Below are 20,087 nucleotides of genomic sequence, written 5' to 3' on the forward strand. Positions count from 1 at the left end.
TGCTGGTCATATAAAAGGCCTTTTTCCTGTCTCCCTCTCGTTCTCAATACCTTGACACTTCTCTGTCTGAGCCCCACATACCAACCCAAGTTATTCGATGTAATCCGGCGCGTTTTTCATTTGCGTTGAACAATCCCAGCCATTACAGGCTAAATCCACGCAGGCCTATGTGATGAAGAGCCAAGTGTGGAATTAGGGTGGTATTCTCTGTTCTCAGGCCTAACACATCCATTATGGGATTACAGCATGATAACATTCTGCACCCCCCCCCCCTTTCCCCCTACCATGCATGTCTCACTACCCCTCTCTCTCTACAATAGCCTTTTACAGTGCCTTATTTATGTGCTTGGCAACAACCATCTTCGATTGGACACAGTACAGAGCTCCTACAAGCACTTCTTGTAATGTTATTTGCTGGCTATTATCCCCATATGGCTTCACTTTGTGTCATGGAATGCCGAGCGGCTTCCCTCCCGCCCCTGCTCCGCCGGAGCACGTCAGGTCTGATCACACACATCTGATGAAAGATGCTTCAAGAAGAATACTGATCTAGATAAAGATAACAAACCATCGGCAATTAAAAAAAATAATACATATATATATATATATATATATATATATATATTTTTTTTTTCGTATTTCAGTACACACTGAGCTATCTAGGGGCTGTTACCACGCCTCGTTTCTGCGGCTTCTTCTCCACCGTGATGAGTAGCAGATGTCAAGGCCCCGCGACGCCTCTGCTCCCTCTGCCTGGCGGAGCGCTCAGGGTGGTTGTCCCTCTCAAGTGAAGGCAAACGGAGGGTCACTTCCTGTGGGGTTTCAGGTGTGTCCTGCGGCGTGGTCAGGGGCAGACGACCAGCACGTCTGCTCAACCCATCTACCCATGGAGAACCCTCTCCTCGGCTTCCTGGAGACCCTGTGTAGGAACCCTACAACCCCACTATAAATATGGATTCACATGAAATAGAATAATGTATAATCAATAATTGGTTGATTCAGACTCCCCAAGGGTCTTCTGCATCTTTGGAATTATTTATTGTGTGATGGCACAGCAGTGAAGTGGTCTTTTATCGGTCGCTGCATGGCCTAAGAATAATCTCTACATGCCTGTCCTAGCTGGTGCTATTTGGCCACACAAAAGCACATGATTTTACACAGTACCTGGCATGCAATTACCTTGAATTTGAGTCATCTTAGAAAGCTACTCCATGAGAGCAGAGTTTGTGAAAAGATGCATCTTCAAATAAAGGGAAAAATCAAGGTTGACAAGAACACAGTAGACTGGCTGAATGTTACATTGTCAGCAGCCATTCCACTTTTAACCATTTCTCCTTCAATCTCAAAATGTAGTTTGAGACAAATCAGTGCAGTGTGTTTGTGTGTGTACATTTAAATGTTTGTATGTGCATGCATAAACGTGCAGTAAACGTGCGAGTGTTTGGGTAAACTCGTAGGTGTATACTGTGTGTGTTTGTGATTGCATGTCGTTTCTGTGTGCATTTTTTACCGATCTCTGGTTGAAATCTGCTACCAGTCGCTAGAGCATGTGTCCACTGCATGCCCCTGGCCCGACCACGGCAGATGTTCTGTTCTGCCTCTCTTTGCCAGAGAGACAGGTCAATTTGGTTAATGGGGTAACTGCAGCGCAGTGACCCTATTCCGTCTTGCCCTGCAAACTATCCGTTCAACCTGGCATACAAACACACACGTGTGGACTTAGACGGGAGCAAACACACCACACACGCATGCATGCAGATATGGCGTTTCTCAGGCGTTGCTTGCAACATCACACACAGGGATCCCTCTGGCTATCTGACGTTCACGCGCCCACAGGGACACAAGTGTGTTGCTCTGGCAGAGCCTGATAGGTACGAGTGAACTGCTACTCTCTAATCCTTGGCTCAAGTGTTGAATCAACAATATCAGCATCAGCCAAGTCAACAGTCAAATGCCACATGCTGCTTTGATGTGTAGCTTCCTGTCGTGCTAACAGGGTTACAGCTACTGGAGCCACCGTTTAGCAGCGATGACTGCAGAGTTAGCAATAAACCCAAGTGTTGATGTAAATCAATTAGACTCTCTACCACTGCAATATCGGCAGAGTTTAGCTGTGAGCATGCCAGATAATCACTAAGTTATGCAGTTTACCGTAGCCTATGCTATACACCCATGAAGTGTTAGCCCTGCAATGTGCGGTACTGCTATGCATCATGCGTTGCATAAAATCAAGGTCAGGCGTCGGCTCCTATAAACAGACTTGATCGCTCACCAGATTACACATTACCATAAACATCACGGCGTATATTTAAGATAGCCCTGGGGACGTGTAACGCTGTAGCCACTCTCCCTGGCCCTATATGGCTCCATTCACAATAGAGATGTCACATAGACGTCCACGGCTCCAGTGAAATGAATGGGCGGCCATAAAAGCCGGCGGTTTACGACCCGTGGAGCCAACGGGCCGTCACGCTGTAAGTGCGGCTGTGCTGCAGGCATCCAACATTGATCTGAATGGAGGTGAAGGCAGAGTGACGCGACGCTCCGCTCCCTGGAGCTGATCCAAGGAAATGTCTTGCAGCATCTAATCAAACATGTTCCCTCGGCGTCTGGAGAAATTCTGCAGGTAGGAATGCGAGCCAAGAAGACGCAATGAACCAGGGTTTGCTGGTCCTGAAACACATGATTGATTCTCACCAAGCCATCGTGCACCACTGTAATCCATTAGAATCCCATTATGTGAACTGGAGGCATGTGTTTAAGATTTTATTTAGATGCTCATTCTACAGCAGGGTCAGGCATGATGAGATCCTTATCTCATCCTCTCTCTTTCCATCCACAGCACACAAAGCAAAATAATGGTGCCAAAGAAAATAAAACAGTGAAAGTACTAAATAAACTAAATCATGCCAAATAGCAATTAATGCCTCTTTAACAAAAGTACATTGGGTGGCATCGTTTTCTTAACAAGTACGTGATGTGGTGTATGAACATGAGCAGTCAAACTGTCCCCTTGTCCATGTGCGAATGACACAAAAAGCACTATACCACGTATAGGCACAGGAATAGCCACTAAAGGATGAGAGTGTTGGAGGATGATATCTAAAAGAAATAACGTATACTTTTACCACAGGGTAGAAACACAACCAACACAGAATAGCCGACAGCAACAAATGACACCATCAAGTCCATTAGAGCAGCGCAAACACAGAATCAATCTGCTGTCAAACACGAGACAGGTGGGGTTTCAATGGAAGAAGGACGCACAGCAGATTGGCTGGGAACGGTTGCGCTAGTGACGAGGAATGTAGTTGATAAGCCAATCACAGACCGACATCTGAATATATGAATGAGAATGAGGGAGGAGAGAAACAGAAGTGAAGGCAAAAGTCCACAGACAGCAATATATACAACAACATGTGGCTGTAACGAGCACCAACCGTCTCCTGGCAGTGACAGTCACGGTGGGTCGAGGGCATCACTAGGGTGTTCCTTCTTATCACGCCATCTGACTGCATCAAGACGTTTGGCTCAGTACAGCAGGGAATGAAAGAGTGTGTATCTACATTTACATTTAGTCATTTAGCAGACGCTCTTATCCAGAGTGACTTACAGTAAGTACAGGGACATTCCCCCCGAGGCAAGTAGGGCGAACCAGCGACCTTCTGAACACTAACCCGATTCCCTAACCGCTCAGCCACCTGACTTCCGTCTAGCAAGTGTTGTCCCTCTCTATCCGTGTATGAGTCCTCCCTCCTCCACTGACCTCCTGGCCTCCACATCTTCCCTGCAGACGGACCCCTGGAGCTGCCCCTCTTCCAGCTGATCCCATCCCAGAGGCAGCTGGTGTTCCGGGGGGACAGGCTGCCCCTGCAGTGTACCGGCTCCTACCTGGAGCCCCAGGTGAGCCTGCACTGGCGCCACAACGGCCAGCCCGTCCACACCCAGGAGGAGAGGGGTGTCTACCTGGAGGACACGCTGCTCCACGACTGCTGCCTGCTCACCAGGTGAGGAGGGAGGGGAGGGAGGCAGGGCGAGGAAGGAGTGGGGGCGGCGAGAGAGGACACGAGGAGACGAGAGCTAGGTCATGATCTCATGTACCGCGCTCATGAATGCACCCACCCGCCCACGCACGTACTGATCGCTCATGCAGTGTGCTCCTCAGCATTTGCACAATGCTAAAACCTGCACAAAGCAGACACAAACACACACACACACATATATACCCATCCCCCTTTCCCTCTATCTCTCTCAGATTGTGGCTGTGATTTACCTTTTGTTGCGGCCGTCCTTGATAAGGATCTGAAAGGACAGGCCAGGATTGGCTTGGCTGCGTGCCAGCACCTCTGAGCAGTCTGCCACTCCTCTCTGGAGGTTAGCCTGGCACTCTGGCAACATTGTCAGAGCGCTAGCTGATCACACGCTAACACGAGCAGATGCTGAATCATAATTACGGCGATAATGCCCCCAGTGTTGCTTTTCTCACATTTTTACCGTGAGTGTTGGGGGGTGGGGGGGGGCAACATCCTCTTCCTGTCTTTGTGTTTCCTCCCCGGGGGCGGCAGGGGCTTGTGTGTGTGTGTGGGGCTTAGTCTTTATCGGGATGGGGGGGGGGGGGAAAGACCCATTGCCGCTGATTAGTTTAACTGCTCCTGCTCGCTCCCAATGCACAGCCTCTCAAACATAAATATTGATGGAGTGCTGACAGAAATATGTTTCCATGTGTCAACAGGCGGAACGCTCCCAGCATGGTTTACTTAGCAACAGGAATGCTGGTTTCTTCAGCATGCTTTCTGGGAAGAATAGCACCGTGTGTGGTGCTCCTGATTTGACCGATAGCCTTTGTTTATTATGCAAAGCCAGTCAGTTCCTTTCACGCTTCAAATCAGTAGGACCGTTTCTGAGAGATGCACCTTGAATCCTCCGATTTGAACACCATTCCCTCAAGTTTACAACGATTCTCATTGTAAATAGATGGAAGGAGCTTGAGTAGTTTACCTAAATGATGAACATTCCTTCCCAAGGCTGTTCCACCTGGCCAGTCATTAGATACAAGCTAATGATTGCTTAACACCCCAGCTAATAGGCAGCAACAGCTGTGGTGCTCGCTTCTGAATTGTTTACACAGAAAGTCATCAAGCAGCTCTGGTGAACGTATGACTTGCGTGTGTGAAAGACTTGGAGAGTGATGAGCCAACACTGTGCAGGGCCACCACAGCCGTGCATCAGTAGTTTGGTAGACTGGAGAGAACCAGCCCAGTATCCATAATTGTCAGGCTCTGAGGAGAGCCCTATACGCCACCTGGCTCCGTGGTGATTTGTGACGGTCATCACGCCCTCCATTCCCCTCAGCACACATTGTACTGTACTGCTGTACTTTATTGTACCGTGCTGCCCCACCACCACCCCACGCCCTACCCCCTCTCTCTCCCCCCCTCGCCTGTAGGAGACCCAAACACTTATTTTCCACCAGCATGTCCCAACAGAACACCTCCCAACAGAACCTGATGGATTTCACCTCATTCCCATTCTGATTAGGCTTGCCTCGTAATTAGTGGCAGGCTCTCCCTTGTATACACAAATTATGCCATTCCCCCCCCCCCCCCAAGTGGAACCTATACAGTCATGTTGCTCTTGGCAGCCAGTGAGCTCTCCTCACAGAGGACCAGGCGAGGAGACATGCCTTCATTTCCACCACAGACAACGAGTGTATAAAACAGACCTGTCCAAGAACAACACACACTGGGCCCAGTCTGAACCAACCCCCGCCCCAACCTTTATCATACACACTGGTGTGGAAAGACGTACGGGGGAATTAGGGAATGTTAGGCTCGTTGGCCTCGGCGCCTCTCATTAAGTAAAGAGAAGGGATCAGGGATTACTAATGCCCTGGCTCAAGCCATGCCAGGGTGTGCCAGTGCCAGGTTAATGACACTTGCCAGTATTTGAGTGGTTATGCTCTGTGTTGATGTAGTTCACCTTGAAGTAATGTACTCTGAGTCAGTCACCCCAAGTCGTTCAGCTCATTGGAGGAGAAAAGTCGAAACACACAGGATTTATCATGTAGCTTAACGTCCCTTGAACCTGGAACTCGAGATTGGCACAATATAATCAGATACGCTGAGGCAAGTCGCATCGAATTTAGATTTTATGACCCCTGTTAAGGTGACTCAGTGATGTTTTCTTAGCTAGAAGCGGTTTATTTTATAGTCAATACAGTGTCACACAGTATAACCTGTGCAAACATTCTGACTATGACCCAATCTCCCTGTCATTGACATAAGTGTGTGTGTGTGTGTGTGTGTGTGTGTGTGTGTGTGTGTGTGTGTGTGTGTGTGTGTGTGTGTGTGTGTTGGTTTGTGCATATACCGAATGTGTTTGCAACTGTGTGTATTTTAAGCGTGTGTGTGTACGTTCAAGTTTGAGTTTCTAGTTTATTAGCCATTTGTAACAAGTACAAGTACAGGCATATTGGAATGATTTGGTGCTGCTCCTTTTGACAATCCCTAGCAATGTACACATATAGTACTCATCTAAACCATAAATACTGTCAATCTTAACCCATATGAGCTGCTATACTTTTCAACTATATCAACAATAGTATTTAACAACGTAAGAAAACAAAATGCTAGAATACTGAACAATTCACTGGATAATTCACTGAGAATAACCTAAGCTAAGAATAATAACTAAATGTGTGTGTTGGCTACTCTAAAACTGCTGCCGTGCATGTATTATGTATCATTACAGCACCTCTCTCTGGAGCAGGGCAATAGGCTGATTCATTTTCATATTTCATTCAGAATCCGAGCCAAAAATAAGGTCCGATGCAAGGTGTGTGTGTGTGTGTGTGCGTGTGTGTATTACAGACCGATGCTGAGCAATAGTGCCAGATCCGGCTCTCAGTAAGGGATGCTAGCGGCGGACATGGGACCAGCCTGGAATTCATGTTCCATGAATCAAGGCCTTTCAAGCCTGCAGCCAGCCACAGCTTTGGTGGGATCTTTCTTAATCCTCCTCCATTTTTAATCACCCTAATCTAGCAGTGAACAGAAGACCTGGGAAGCATTCCATACTAGGGAAAGAAAAGGAAGGCTCTCCGCCGTGCCCTTTATTCTATGCCTGATCTCCTGCTTGATCTCCTGTTCTCTCTCTTTCTTTCACTGCTTTTTCATGTCGTGCTCGACTTTTATCAATTTTTCACTCTGTTCTCTCTCTTCATTATTCCCGAATCTGTCTCCCTTTATCATCGCGTTACGCAGTCCCTGCTCTATCCTCTCTGTCCTGTGCAGGCCTTTCCAGATTTCGTCTCTCTTGGTCCCTGCTACCTGGTTCAGGGACTTTTCCAGGTTAAACGGTCTCCGCTGACATCAATCACTATGGAGACCATCATTAATTGTGTCAGTCCGGCTAGAATTGAATAATGCTTCGCACTTCGTTAGTTGATTGTCAGCTAAGTTAAACCAATGAAACAAAAGAAGATGATAATGGCAAGTGTATCAGAGTAATTCAGTGACATCGAGGTCTTTCCAAAAACAGATGGACATTTACCACTAATGTAGGATATGAGTTTAAATAATGGTCAGGTCATTTGAGGTAGTGTTCTCCCACAAAGCCCAGTTTACTGTGGAACCTTAAGCACTTCAATCTGAGGAGCAGCATATCTGGTTCTAAATGAGGTAGGAGGGGAGGACAGCCATCACACAGACCAACATCTGCTTTCAAGGATGGGGCTGCAGGAGAGATCTTTTATTTATTCGGAAATCTCTCTGTAAAGCTTTCAGGCCGCTACTGTCGGCTCTCAGATGTAGCCCTCTTTATTAAAGCGTTATCATCACTGGCCAAGAGTCAGTCAGAGAGACTGTTGTGTGTGTGTGTGTGTGTGTGTGTGTGTGTGTGTGTGTGTGTGTGGTTGTACTCCCCTGTCATCTAGTATGTTTGTGTTGTGTGTGATTGTGTGCAGTAGATGTGTGTGTGTGTGTGTACGTGCGTGTGCATGCGTGTGTGTGTGTGTGTGTGTGTGTGAAAATCCTCACATCCTCTGAGAAGAAGTACTGTTGTAAAGAAGTTCATTAAAAATCCCGAGTTTTAAAGGACTTCTAATGAAAAGGAAACCGATTAAAAGTTTACTGCCGCAGAAAGCATTATGTAAACAAATTGTTGAATATCTGCAGAGAGTGTAAATGGTCCTAATGAGGCCTTCAGGAAGAACTCCGGGCGGAGAACTCCACAATGGAGTAGTTGTTGGTGTGCATTTAGGTCATTGCTTTTGGTGTGTGTGATGTGTTTGTATGTGTGGTTTGTGTGTGTGTGATTGTGTAGTGTGATTGTGTGTGTGGGAGAGAGAGAGAGATATTGTGTGTGTGTGGTGAGTGTGTGTGTTTGCCCCTGTCCTGCTCAGGGGTGCTGCAATGAGGCTGTCTCACATGGTTATTATGCAGTGTGAGAACGACCTTCCCAAACTGTAGTCTACCGAACAAGCCTGCGAGCCTGCTGCACTAATTCCTATGCAGTCTTTTTGCCTTGGGTTTAAGTTCATTTCGGTTCATTTTAGATAGTGTGCAATGCTACGTAGCTAATCCTTGCTGTTTTTGAAAGTACAGTACGCATGCTAACACTAGCTAGCCACACTAATACTGTCTGAACCTCCATAGTCTGTGATTGTTTAAAAAAATAACATCTCTATTCTGTCTGGTACAACTGTTTTAATACACAGTTCTTATAAAAGGCTTAGACTAGGCTTAACCAGAGATTGCAAGGGAGGGGGAGAGGCAGAGAGAGACAGAGAGAGAGAGAGATTCAGGGTGGGGGGAGAGAGAGATGGAGGGAAGGAGAGAGAAATGTCTATGTGTTGGCCAGTGTTCACCAGTGATGTAACTGGCCCCTCGACAGACTGGCAGCAACTACTTTTGTATCTCAGTCCCACACACGTGTTCATATGCACAGAGATGCAAACTTCATGCATCCAACGCTCGCGCTACAGTACAAAAGCACTCCACGCACTCATCATTTCCATCGTCACCATCCTTGTCGATGTCGACATCATCATCACCATCTTCATTCTCGGCCATTCTCAGTATTTGATCTCGACGTGAGGACGGGTCAGTGGTCCCTCTGCTGTAAGGTTTGTAGCAGGAATGAAAGAGAGGACTGCAGTCTTCAGGCTCCTCTTGGATGGAGCTCAGAGGCTTTCTATTTACGGCCTGACTGGAGAGTTGAAACCCTACTTTGTGGCTGTGTTTCTTGGAAATAAGGCTGCCATTTGAGAAAGAGGGGGAGAATGAGAGAGATGGGGAGAAGGAAAGAGAGAGAGAGAGATATTTTCTGCCTGTGGTGGTGGTGGCGGTTGTGTAGATGATTGGCGCTGCTGTAGAACTGTGTTGACTATCTGAGGATTACTCAATGCTGGACTCCTACTGTGAGAGCTGGCTGAATCAGTCCCCTCTGTACAGAAGCAGCACACTACTGCTCCTGGGCAGGGCCCTGAACAAGTTGAAATAATTAACGGATCTCTCTATAGACAACCAGATGAATGGAGGAGAGGGGCAAAGAGTAGTAATGACGCTAGATCTCAAGCGGGTGTTTGACAGTGATGCGTACTGTGTGACTGAATGTAGAACATCTCAGGGCTTTAAGGTAGTTTTTTCCTGTCAGTGGAGCGGAGACTCTACTCCAACCAGTAAAATAATGATCACTGAGTTTCAAAGCTTTTAGCTAACCGTCTTTCCAAATGCCCTGGAGTTTGTGTTGCGCAACTCTCTCTCTCTCTCTCTCTCTCTCTCCATATACACACATCACCCATCACTTCAGTCAAGCGTTCAAATTTGATTTAAAGCCCTTTAGACTACCGATCAGAAACAAGTGGTTAGCCAAATGTAGAAAATGGAATCATGGGTTATTTCATTATACATTTTCCTCTCAGAGTGTCATTGAAGCAAAGTCACTGAGAAGAATTGGTACTTGCAGATAACGTGGGTAGGATAAAGTCGAGGACATCACTGACCTTACCGACCACCAAAATATGGGGTATGCTTGCTAAGTGATTCTGTTTGTTGGCTGAAATTGATAGGAGATGGGATATTGGTTATAGGAGCTGTAAAAGGGTAAAAGGGAAGAATAGTTGAGTTATTGGAGATTATATAGAGAGGAAGCCAGAGGGAACTGCATTTCATGTCTCTGAATACATATTTCTCACAAATTCTCTGTTTTGCGACACTGTCAAGGATTAGGCCCTGGCACATCAGAGTGCACTCAGCAACTAATCATTTTGACTGCGGAAGATTTAAGTGTCTTCTCTAGCGTGTCACTTATAATTTGAATGTCAACTGTCACACAGCCATTTGTGGAGTGTTGTTACTCTTAAGTCGGATTTAAAAACTCATGTTTTGAGGGAAACTGCGTCTACTGTTGTGAGCACAGCACAAAAGTGACTGGAGAGTGCCAGTTTGGTGAGGCACGTGTGGAAATGTGCATTTGAAGGCAATTAGGACCTGGTAGTAAATCAAGCACTTGGCTTTTCACTGAGGAAACATTTCCATGGTGATGGTGTTTGTTGCCTAGCAATTTGTTGAGTTTATTTTCACATGCGATGAGCAATGCTGTCACATGAGTTTGAATAGCCCAAATGTGCCTGTATGAGTCAAGTGTTCTGCAGATTCACCATTACTTTGTCACATCCTTAATTTAACCAAGTCTCATTGAGAGAAAAAGGTTATCCTTCTCACACACTCCTCTCTCTCTCTCTGTCTTTCTCTCTCTCTCTCTCTCTCTCTCTCTCTCTCTCCCTTCAACACACACACATGGAGTACACACACACACACAAACACAGACAATCTCAGTCAAGTTACCTGTACCCATCTCCCCCCCCAGTGAAGTCATCCTTTCCAACATTGACGTCGGTGTGTCCGGCATCTGGGAGTGCCAGTTGACCAGTTCCCGTGGCAACAAGTCCCGCCAGATGGAGATAGTGGTGTTGGAGACGTCAGCCCAGTACTGCCCTGTGGAGAGGGTGATCAGCAACAAGGGAGACTTCAGGTGCAGTACACAATGTCATTCTTATTTGTAATGCTTAGCCTCGGTTATTATCAGTTCTCAGTTGATTATGAAGTATTGTTCTAAGGAAAGCAGCTCATAGTTAGGATTTACATGATTTGTAATAGGCTTAGATTATTGTTAAAGGTTTAAATAGGCCGCTAGGGATTGTGGAGAGGAGCAGGTCCAAACAATTCTGATGTACCAATTTACCTTCGCTTGGACTTGTTCCATGGCATAAAATTAAGGGTTAATTTCAGGTGAAGGCCAAGTGACTAGATCAAATACCGGAAGATGTTTGAATTGAAGACAAATTGTTTGTCGGCGGAAGGCAAATGATTAGATGTCCGAACTCTGCCTGTCCCTGTCCCCAGACAGGAAATGAGATGAGATAACACAGAAATAAAATGAAAAAATAAAATGAAAATAATTAGACTTATGCGCTGTAAGGCTACCAATGCCCATAAGTAGTGTGCGTCATATCAATCTACTAGATTCAAATAAACACCCACGTGTAATATCTACACTGCTGCTCTGTAAAACAGGGCGGGACCTCTTACTTTTTCTACCCACACTCTCTCTCTCTTCATTGAGAGGTTCCATCGTAGTCTCTCGTTCTCCGTCTCTCTCACTCTCTTGCGCTCTCTCTCTTTCTCTCCCACTCGCTCTCCCTGCCGCTCACCGTCTCTCCAGTGTTGTCGTGTACGCTCCAGCATGGCTGCTGCACTTTACAGCCCACTTCCAGTGCAGCAAGCGGAGAGCCTTTGTTTCTGCCCAGCAGGGATGTAATGGGCTGGAAAATGAGCCCCCTTTTTTGTTGGGAGGAAATTAGTGCCATTCATTACTAAGTAGCCGCTACTACAATGACAAGGAGAGAGGAAGGAGAGGATAGAGAAGAGAGGGGACAGGTTCTACTCTAGAACAGATTGTTTCTTTGTCCCTCTGCTTTTACCATGATGAAGACCAGTATGACAGTGCTGGGATTAAACACCCTATTATCTAGCTGGTTTGTACTTAACCAGCTCTCACTGGTGTGTAGAAAAGCTCTGGTATGAACTACGCGACAGGGAGTAATTGTACTGCTGTCATAATGTGCCGTGGACCTGGCTAAGTGTCCTATTGACAAGGCTGGTGGGGTTCTATCTCATGACAGGTGGCCAAAGACCTTGGCGGGAATCCTAGCTTTTCTGCCCTGTGCCCCCCCCACCTTTGGCTCTGCCCCCCACCCGCAGGGCGTCGTCCCTCCCCACCCCAACCAGAGGGAGAAGAAGGCCTGGCGCCGCTGTGACCGCGAGGGCAGGTGGGCAGAGGACGATTACACCCAGTGCCCGTATGCCAGCGAGGTGACCCGTGTGCTCCATGAGCTCACCCAGGTAAGCCCAGTGCCAGCTTTCCATCCCGCTAACGATCGAAAACAATTTCAATGTCAGTACCAGTCAGGGCCCTAAAACTGCAGGCTGTATGGATGTTGTAGTCTATCTCGATCCCACAGATGGAAATGGCCTTAGCAGTTCTGCTCTTCAATCGGAATTGTGTCGACATGACTTTCTATGAACAGCTATAGATAAACTGTAGCAGTAAATACCATGGCCTATGTTTGAACACGCAAGCTTAATCATGTTGTACCTCAATGATCCGGACCTCTTGCAGATGCCCATCAACGCCACCAATGCCCAGCCCTTAGCCCAACAACTGGTGGCCTTCACCAGCAGGGCGGCAGACTTCACCCACGTGATGGACGTCATCTTTGTCACACACCTGGTGGAGCGGCTCACGCGATTAGTGGACCAGCGCAAAGACGTACGACGACACGCACATGACAACGAGCCCCCACTCACATACACACTGTGCACCCATGCACGGACACGCGCACACACGCCCCCCCCCCCCCCCCCCCCCCCCCGGCCCTCACAATGTGTTTGACCGCACATTCTCAATCCGAGCAAAGGCACTCTAAAGTAACCCAAAGTGTTTCCTCTGCTCCGGCTGTTTTTAGTCCAATGAAAGGCCTGTCTGGAGGACGGTCTCTCTTAGTGCCGCTCTCTGGCTCGCCTCTCGGACTCCAGCTCGCAGTGCTCGACCTCATCTAGTGCTAATTTCTCCACATGTCATCAGTGCAGCAATCTAACAACATACAATTTAGGGGGAGTGATACATATTGTTAGCTGCTATTTCTGTCTGGGCATTATTCATGCCTGCGAGTCTTGAGCACTTTGTTTTTGTAAAACAGTGATTTGATGTTTCCAGAGGAGCGGAGGAGTGCGGGAGTAAACTGCAGGCTTTCTTGTGCCATTCAGAGTTTAGCGGCAGCTTCCGTAGATCAGATGCTCCTGGCTGTCACTGGGCCGTGGAATCAGGCATAAGCCCACAGTGGACTATGAAAAACATGTTAGCCAACTGCTGGCTGTTAGCCCTCCATTGATCTTGAAGGAGAGCTGTAGGTTTTCTGTTTAACCGCTCTCGTCCTGTGGATTTTCCCCTCCCCCGTGCTTGTGCTGAGGATGTAGTTGAATGACCACTACAGGGATAGGGATTAATGGCCCTTGGCTAACAGGAGAAATACAGCTCCATTGGTTTCAAGGTACACACTGGGTTTGGCCCTGAGGAAGATGTCAGCGTGTGTGTGAGGAGTGTTTGCCTTGGACAGGAAGGAGGTTTCTCCGAGCTCCAAGCCTCATGCAGCACCAGGTCAGACAGGGGTGACTGTGGAAGACATAGAACATCATTAATCCCCCCAGCTGTGCCATACCCTCCCATCAAGGAACATCAGAATACAAGTTGAAACTGATGCAAATAGTTCAACTGTCATCCCAAGGAAGTGATTAGGTCCCATTATAACCGTTAATCTAAATTAAATCTTTCTGTAATGAATAAAGTCACCATCGCCACCCTCATAACTCTGACATGGGATTGTAAATGTGTCTTCTGTACTGCGTATGATAGATGATAATGACGGATGTGTGTGTGTGTGCGTGTGTGTGGCGCGTGTGTGTGCAGCTGGGGGACTACATCTCCGACATCGCCAGTAACATGATGCTGGTGGAGGAGCACGTTCTGTGGATGGCCCAAAACGAGGCCAGAGCATGCACGCGCATTGTGCAATGTGTGGAGCGCATCGCCGACCAGGCCCTCAACAGCGACACCCGGGCCATATCCAAGGTACTCGGTCAGACCACACTACTAAGCACATCAGACACTGGTCATTTGCACAGCTGGTCAAAGGTTGATTGCCCTGTTTAAGTCATTGGAGATATGAGCTAAACACACATCGTTTTTTTATTTTTTTATTTTTACTTTTAGCTTAGCATAATGAGTTACTTTTAGCATGAAAGAGACCAACTTTCCCTTACGCTTCGTCTTCCAACCACTTCCCTTGTGCCGAAACGGTCTCTCTCTCTCTCTCTCCCTCCCTCCCTCCACCCTGCTTTTGTCTCTAGGTGTCTGCTAACATAGCCCTGGAGGCCTTCCTTATCAGGCCGTCTAACTTCCTGGGTCTGTCCTGCACGGCTGTCCAGCGGCCCCCCCAGGCCCCTCTCCCTCGGGGACCGAGCCGGCACAGGGCTGGCGAGGACCCCGTCGGTGACGCCCTGCTGAACTTCAAATGTCACACGGTCAACAGCAGTACCGGTCCCCACGCCAACCCGCTGACAAAGGTACAGTGAAGGTTTAAGCACCTCCGTGTGGGGGAGGATCTCACCGCCAGAGTAACCGTGGAGATGAAAGGGATCTTTTTAGTTCTAGACCAAGCTCGATCTGTGCCAGGTAAAAACCGGACCCTGTTCCTCTCTCTCCTATTGGCAAGACGTCAGCTTCCTTTCATGTCCTGCAGACTGCCGCTCCAGCTCCAGAGGACAGTTGGTGGCCCTCTGGCCACTGGAGTCCATTAGTCTCCCAGATGTGACGTCCTGTTGTGGCGCGCTGGCACACCGTACATCACCTCGTGATAGGACGGACTGCAGAGGGGGGGTGGGTGCAATTTGGGAGTCAGTGAATGTAGGCCACTCCCCCGTGATGGATACGGCGGCCTTGTGTCCCTGTCACTTTAAATCAGGCCGCGCCCGGTCACACCTCCGGTTCGGCGCTGTCTCCAAATGACAAACGCCACCTCAGTGGACGCTCTTCAGCCTGCATATGCAGACAGGAGCGACACAGTCTGCTCCCCTGGCATTGAGCTGGCATTGTTCTGCAATATTTCAACAGTTACACCCTCCAGCTATTGTGCCGAGTGTGTCTGGTGTGTGTGCGCGTTCGGGTTTTTTTCCGTGTACGTTTAAATGTGTGTGTGTGTGTGCGTGTTTGTGAGAAAGACCAGGACCCTATTGTTCCCACTCTATTGCTTTCTAGAGAGAAAGTACTTTCCTTCCTGTATTCTCATCGACTGCAGCAACATTTTGACAGGCATTTACGGGTGTAGAGAGAGAGATTTTGTTTTTTACGAGTAATTCCTGTGAACCTGATGTACTTCTGCGGTGCTAGTGAAGCAGCATGTTCGTGGGCTGGACGGAAGTGATGGAGAGGGACTGCACAACAACGCATGGGGCCAGCGAGGGTTGGGATGAGGCCGCCGCCAGATCTCTCTCTCTCTCTCTTGCTCTGTCTCTCTGTCTCTCTCTCTCTCTGTCTTTCTCTCTTTCTCTCTCTCTCTCTCTCTCTCTCTCTCTCTCTCTCTCTCTCTATGATTCTCTCCCTTTCCTTTTCTCCCCCCACTTCTCTCTCTCTTTCTGCTAACTGGCGTTTCCTAAGCCCTGGCACTGTGGTCGTCCTTGCTCGGCGAGTATAAGCCTCCAACGTGGTAGCGCATATGGGAAGGCCCCCCAATTACTGGCCGTCTGGCAAGGCCTCTCTCGTCTCCTCACCTCATCCCACCTAACCTCTCTTGCTGACAGTGGTGGTATAGAAATAGAATGCCCTCACACACAGAACTAACTAGGGACAAAGTTTTCAGGCCAGCAATCACAATTATTTGGGCTCTGGATGTTTTAAGAAACCAAATTTAGATCTACAATAAATAGACACAGACACACAAAAAACATACAGTTGCATACAAGCACTGACAGAAAGTCACAAGCAAGAAAGCTATTTTCTGAGGCATATAACAAATGGCTGTGGCTGCAGTACTGCTTCTGGATACACCACCTCCTGGTGGTGGGAGGGTGGATGTGGGGTGATGAAGGACCATGCTGACATCTTGCAGCACCAGGCCCACTGAAAGTAATTAAAAATGCGTTGGAAACAGGCCCCACAGTTCACCTCCCTGGTTGTGTGTTTCTGTGTTGGTGTGGGTTGTTTGTGTGCACACGAACATCTTTCAAATAATCATGGAGCTACAAACACTCGTTATACTCTCTTCGTACCCTCCTTCTCTGAAGAGACCATGTCTGTATTGATGTAACACCGGGAAGACTTCTACACCGTGTTCTTCCCTTCTCCCAGCCCCTTCTCTGGAGTCTGTCCCCTGGGCTGGAGCTGAAGAGCTGGAGCCCAGTACTTCTACCTCTGCTGTTCTATAGCCGCCCCGTCTGATCTCTCTCTCTCTCTCTCTCTCTGGCACTAGCCCAGGTCTTTTTAGCACTGTGCCAGGTTAAACTGGACTAACACACACAGCATATGGCCATGCTGGGCCCACGACACCCGCAGCCAAACAGTGGCATTACTTCAGTCTCTCTTCTTCACACACATACCACACAAACACACGCACACACACACAAGCAGGCAAGTGCTCATGTGCACCCACGCACACAGGCGTGCGCTTACACACACACACACACACACACAAACACATGCACACACACACACACACACACACACACTGCATGTGCCAGACCTCAGACACCATATCCAACCACTCACTTTGGTTCTGAAATGTCTGGCTGCAGTAGCTAATTGGATTGGTTAAGTCTGAAATAGCAGGACTTTGGCTTGCAAGCTTCCTCAAAAGAATTTCACTCAAAGGCCGCACACAACTCGCATATTCCCTCGAACAATACCGTGGTGCTTAGTTAGTTTTGCCACTCATTCTTCAAACAGCATGTCTAATAGCTGGATAGCAGGTGCATCACACTCTCTGGCAGCCATGGATAATTCCCTTAGACCTTCTGTATACACACATATTATGCAGAGTTATCTCCATTCAACAGACTCATTGATACTGGTCAGTGTGATTACTGATTGTTTCCAGCGGTCCACATGTACTGGGAACATGACTGTCCTGGAGTGGACTGTAGGATCCAAAGGCTGAGATGCGTCTGATCATAACAGTATGATTTTAAGAGCTTGGAAGTATTCAAAACTGCCTACGCTCCTGAAATAATGCCGTTCCTAATGCGGAATTCGATCAAAAAAAGTTGAGGTCTTATAAGTCGATCAGAAACCAAAAAGTCAAGTGTGCACGATTCAGGTTCATTTGATGCTGTTTGTTAAGAGCTTTCTTCCCAGCAAGTACCTCTCTACCCCAGCCTCCCTGGTGGTGCCAGACCTCTCTTCCTGGTCCTACACCAGTGTGGAGCGGTTCTGAATGATGCTGGATGTCCAGTGCAGGGCCCGGCAGGTGGAGGTATTTGGTGCTGCCACCACGACAGCAGCACACTCCCCGGTCCCTGCCACCAACGCTGTGCCACCCAGGCAAATCAAAACATGACCCACTTTTCCCGTGTTCTATATCAGAAATAAAAAAATAAATCGACCTATTCTCTTGCGTCTGAGTGAGAAAATAGCGGGATGTTGGTTTGTTACGTGAGCACTTAAGGACTACATAGCGACACCTATGTTGTTTGTAGAGGCCAGTGAAAGTCTTAACCAAGCCACTTCAATGGGTATCCGTGAAGGCCTGTTCATTCGCATTTTTGACCTGTGTCTGCTGAGAGAGAGACAGGGGAAGCCATGTACATTCACAACACAGAACGCGGATGTGGATCCGTCCGAATCCAGTGTGTATTTTTGTGTGGAGATGTGTGTGCATTTGGTGTCTCGTCCTGTGTCCAGTAAAACATATACAATCGTTTTCTCTCCCTCCAGAAAAGCATCTGCTTCCTGGTGTTGCTATTTAGAACACAGGCCAGTGATGCTGCAGTGAGAGGCCCTGAATGCTAAACGCATTTCAGAGCACTGAGAGGAGGGGGGAGAGGGAGAGAAAAGGAGCAGATGGAATTCAGAAAAAATGTAAAGGGTTGGGAGGACAGGAGAAAGCGACAGATTAAAAAAAAAAGGGTGAGGGGGATTGATAGGCAGACGGAGAGATGGTGCGAGAGAGTGAGAGACACAGAGAGAGATTAACAGGAAAGGGGGAGGGGGGTGGAGATTGAGGAAGTAAAGGAGCTCTATAGATGGATAGAAATCTGGGGCCTTGGGGAGATCCGTCCATTTCCCGCCGAATGAAGGGCAGAGGAAATTTACTTTCCTTTGTGTCGGAAGGAAGAGCGGCAAACATGGAAGTACGAGAGGATGGCAGAGCATCTAGCGCAGAGTATTGTCCAGGATGGAGTGACCAAGTCGTCCCTCTGTCACATTGTGGAGTCCCTGAGAGGGGGAGCACCCTGCCCCCAGGGGAGCACTTGCCCTTTTTGGATTCTGGATTCTTCCACAATCCTTTATCTTACCCATCCCCCCCCTTCCCTGGTGGAGGCAGGGGGGTGGATGTCACCGGTGACACGTTGCTGATTCACGGTCAGATCTGTCATGGAGGCAGATGTTGTTGATGCCCTTGGCTGGCAGTCAGTCACAAAAGGTCGACTTTGGTGACACACACTCCTTGAACGTTGATCTCGTAGGAGGATGTGTAAAGACGCTTGCAGACCCTGGGCCATGTGGTCAAATCACCTCAGTCATGAGCTGCTGTCCACGTCTGGGACGGAAAATGATCAAAAGACGTTTGTCACATTCCCACCTTTTTCCTGCCACATTTCACCCTTGACCTCAGTAATAGAGAAGGATAGAGTAGTTGACCCATGGCACTTTTCTATGTGGCAGAGGCTAATGTAACCTTCTACCGTCCCTCCGTCCAAAGCCTTTATCTCTCTTCCTCCCTCCGTCTTTTTCTCCGCCTGCCTGTCCTATCTCTCGTTTCCTCTCCTATAAATGGCTAAAAGCACCATTTTGGGCCAGTTGGCTGGGGCTTTGTCCCTGGTGCTAGTTAATCTGCCCTGTCCTGCTTTATCTACCACCTATTGCTACTGGCCTACAAATCACAGCTCCCTCCTCTCTCTCTCTCTCTCTCTTGACTCTCTCTCCCTTCCTCTGCTCTCTCCTCCCTCCACCCTCTGTCCTTGCAGCTGTCTTCAAGCTGGGGAACAGTTGGAGTGGCTGTGTCAGTCTGTCTCCTTTTTTTCTCCTAGTTTCACCTCCCCCCCTCCCTCCCTCCCCCCCCCCTTTTTCTGCTTCTGTTTATGCTCTGCAAGCTGATGGCCGCCTCATGCATTCCTTCTCTGGCTATGTGGGGTAATTAAAGTTAAATTAACAAAGAATTAAGTACTAAAAGAACAGGCTGTTGTGGGTCATTGGGAGTAGCGCAAACATGCGGCACAGCCACACACAGTGAGCACACACACACACACACACACATGCAGCACCAAACAATCACACCACCGCATGTACCGTACGCAGGGACACGCACTTCTGCGCACGCAAATGATGAAACACACACACGTTCACTCATTTCTCCCATCCATTGTGCCTATTTAATGTTACCACAGCAGTCTCTTGATATTTCCTTTGAAATGCCGTTCTCTTTTCCCAGCCTTGTTTCTCTATTTTCTCACTCTCTACATCAACCTCTGTCTCTCTCTCTCTCTTTCACACACACACACACACACACACACACACACACACACACACACACACACACACACACACACACACATACACACTCTCAGTTTCTCTCTCTCTCTCTCTCTCTCTCTCTCTCTCTCTCTCATCAAATTCATCCATCCAGTCTCCTAAATAGTGCTCCAGGCTTCGGAGGAACAGTCTTTTCTAATACCCAGAACCAGGAGAAAGAGGACATTTTCTAATTGCACTGCAGTGTGTGTTTGCATGGGCGCCATCTGCAAGCGTCTGCATTT

The 20,087-nt window shown here is 48.1% G+C and overlaps 1 protein-coding gene across 1 annotated transcript in view; it reads left to right on the forward strand.

The window, feature by feature from the left end:
• The window catches only part of adgra1b (adhesion G protein-coupled receptor A1b), an 84,513-nt gene that overhangs the window by 17,828 nt on the left and 46,598 nt on the right, over positions 1 to 20,087 (forward strand). The window contains exons 7-12 of the mRNA XM_084710055.1: positions 3,794 to 4,007; positions 10,870 to 11,034; positions 12,185 to 12,404; positions 12,682 to 12,831; positions 14,029 to 14,190; positions 14,469 to 14,684. Of these exons, the coding sequence (XP_084566181.1) occupies positions 3,794 to 4,007; positions 10,870 to 11,034; positions 12,185 to 12,404; positions 12,682 to 12,831; positions 14,029 to 14,190; positions 14,469 to 14,684 (1,127 nt within the window). The remainder of the gene's footprint in view (positions 1 to 3,793; positions 4,008 to 10,869; positions 11,035 to 12,184; positions 12,405 to 12,681; positions 12,832 to 14,028; positions 14,191 to 14,468; positions 14,685 to 20,087) is intronic.

The sequence above is a fragment of the Hypomesus nipponensis genome, chromosome 11 (genome assembly GCF_054491055.1).
Source record: "Hypomesus nipponensis isolate SF chromosome 11, ASM5449105v1, whole genome shotgun sequence".
NCBI lineage: Eukaryota > Metazoa > Chordata > Actinopteri > Osmeriformes > Osmeridae > Hypomesus > Hypomesus nipponensis.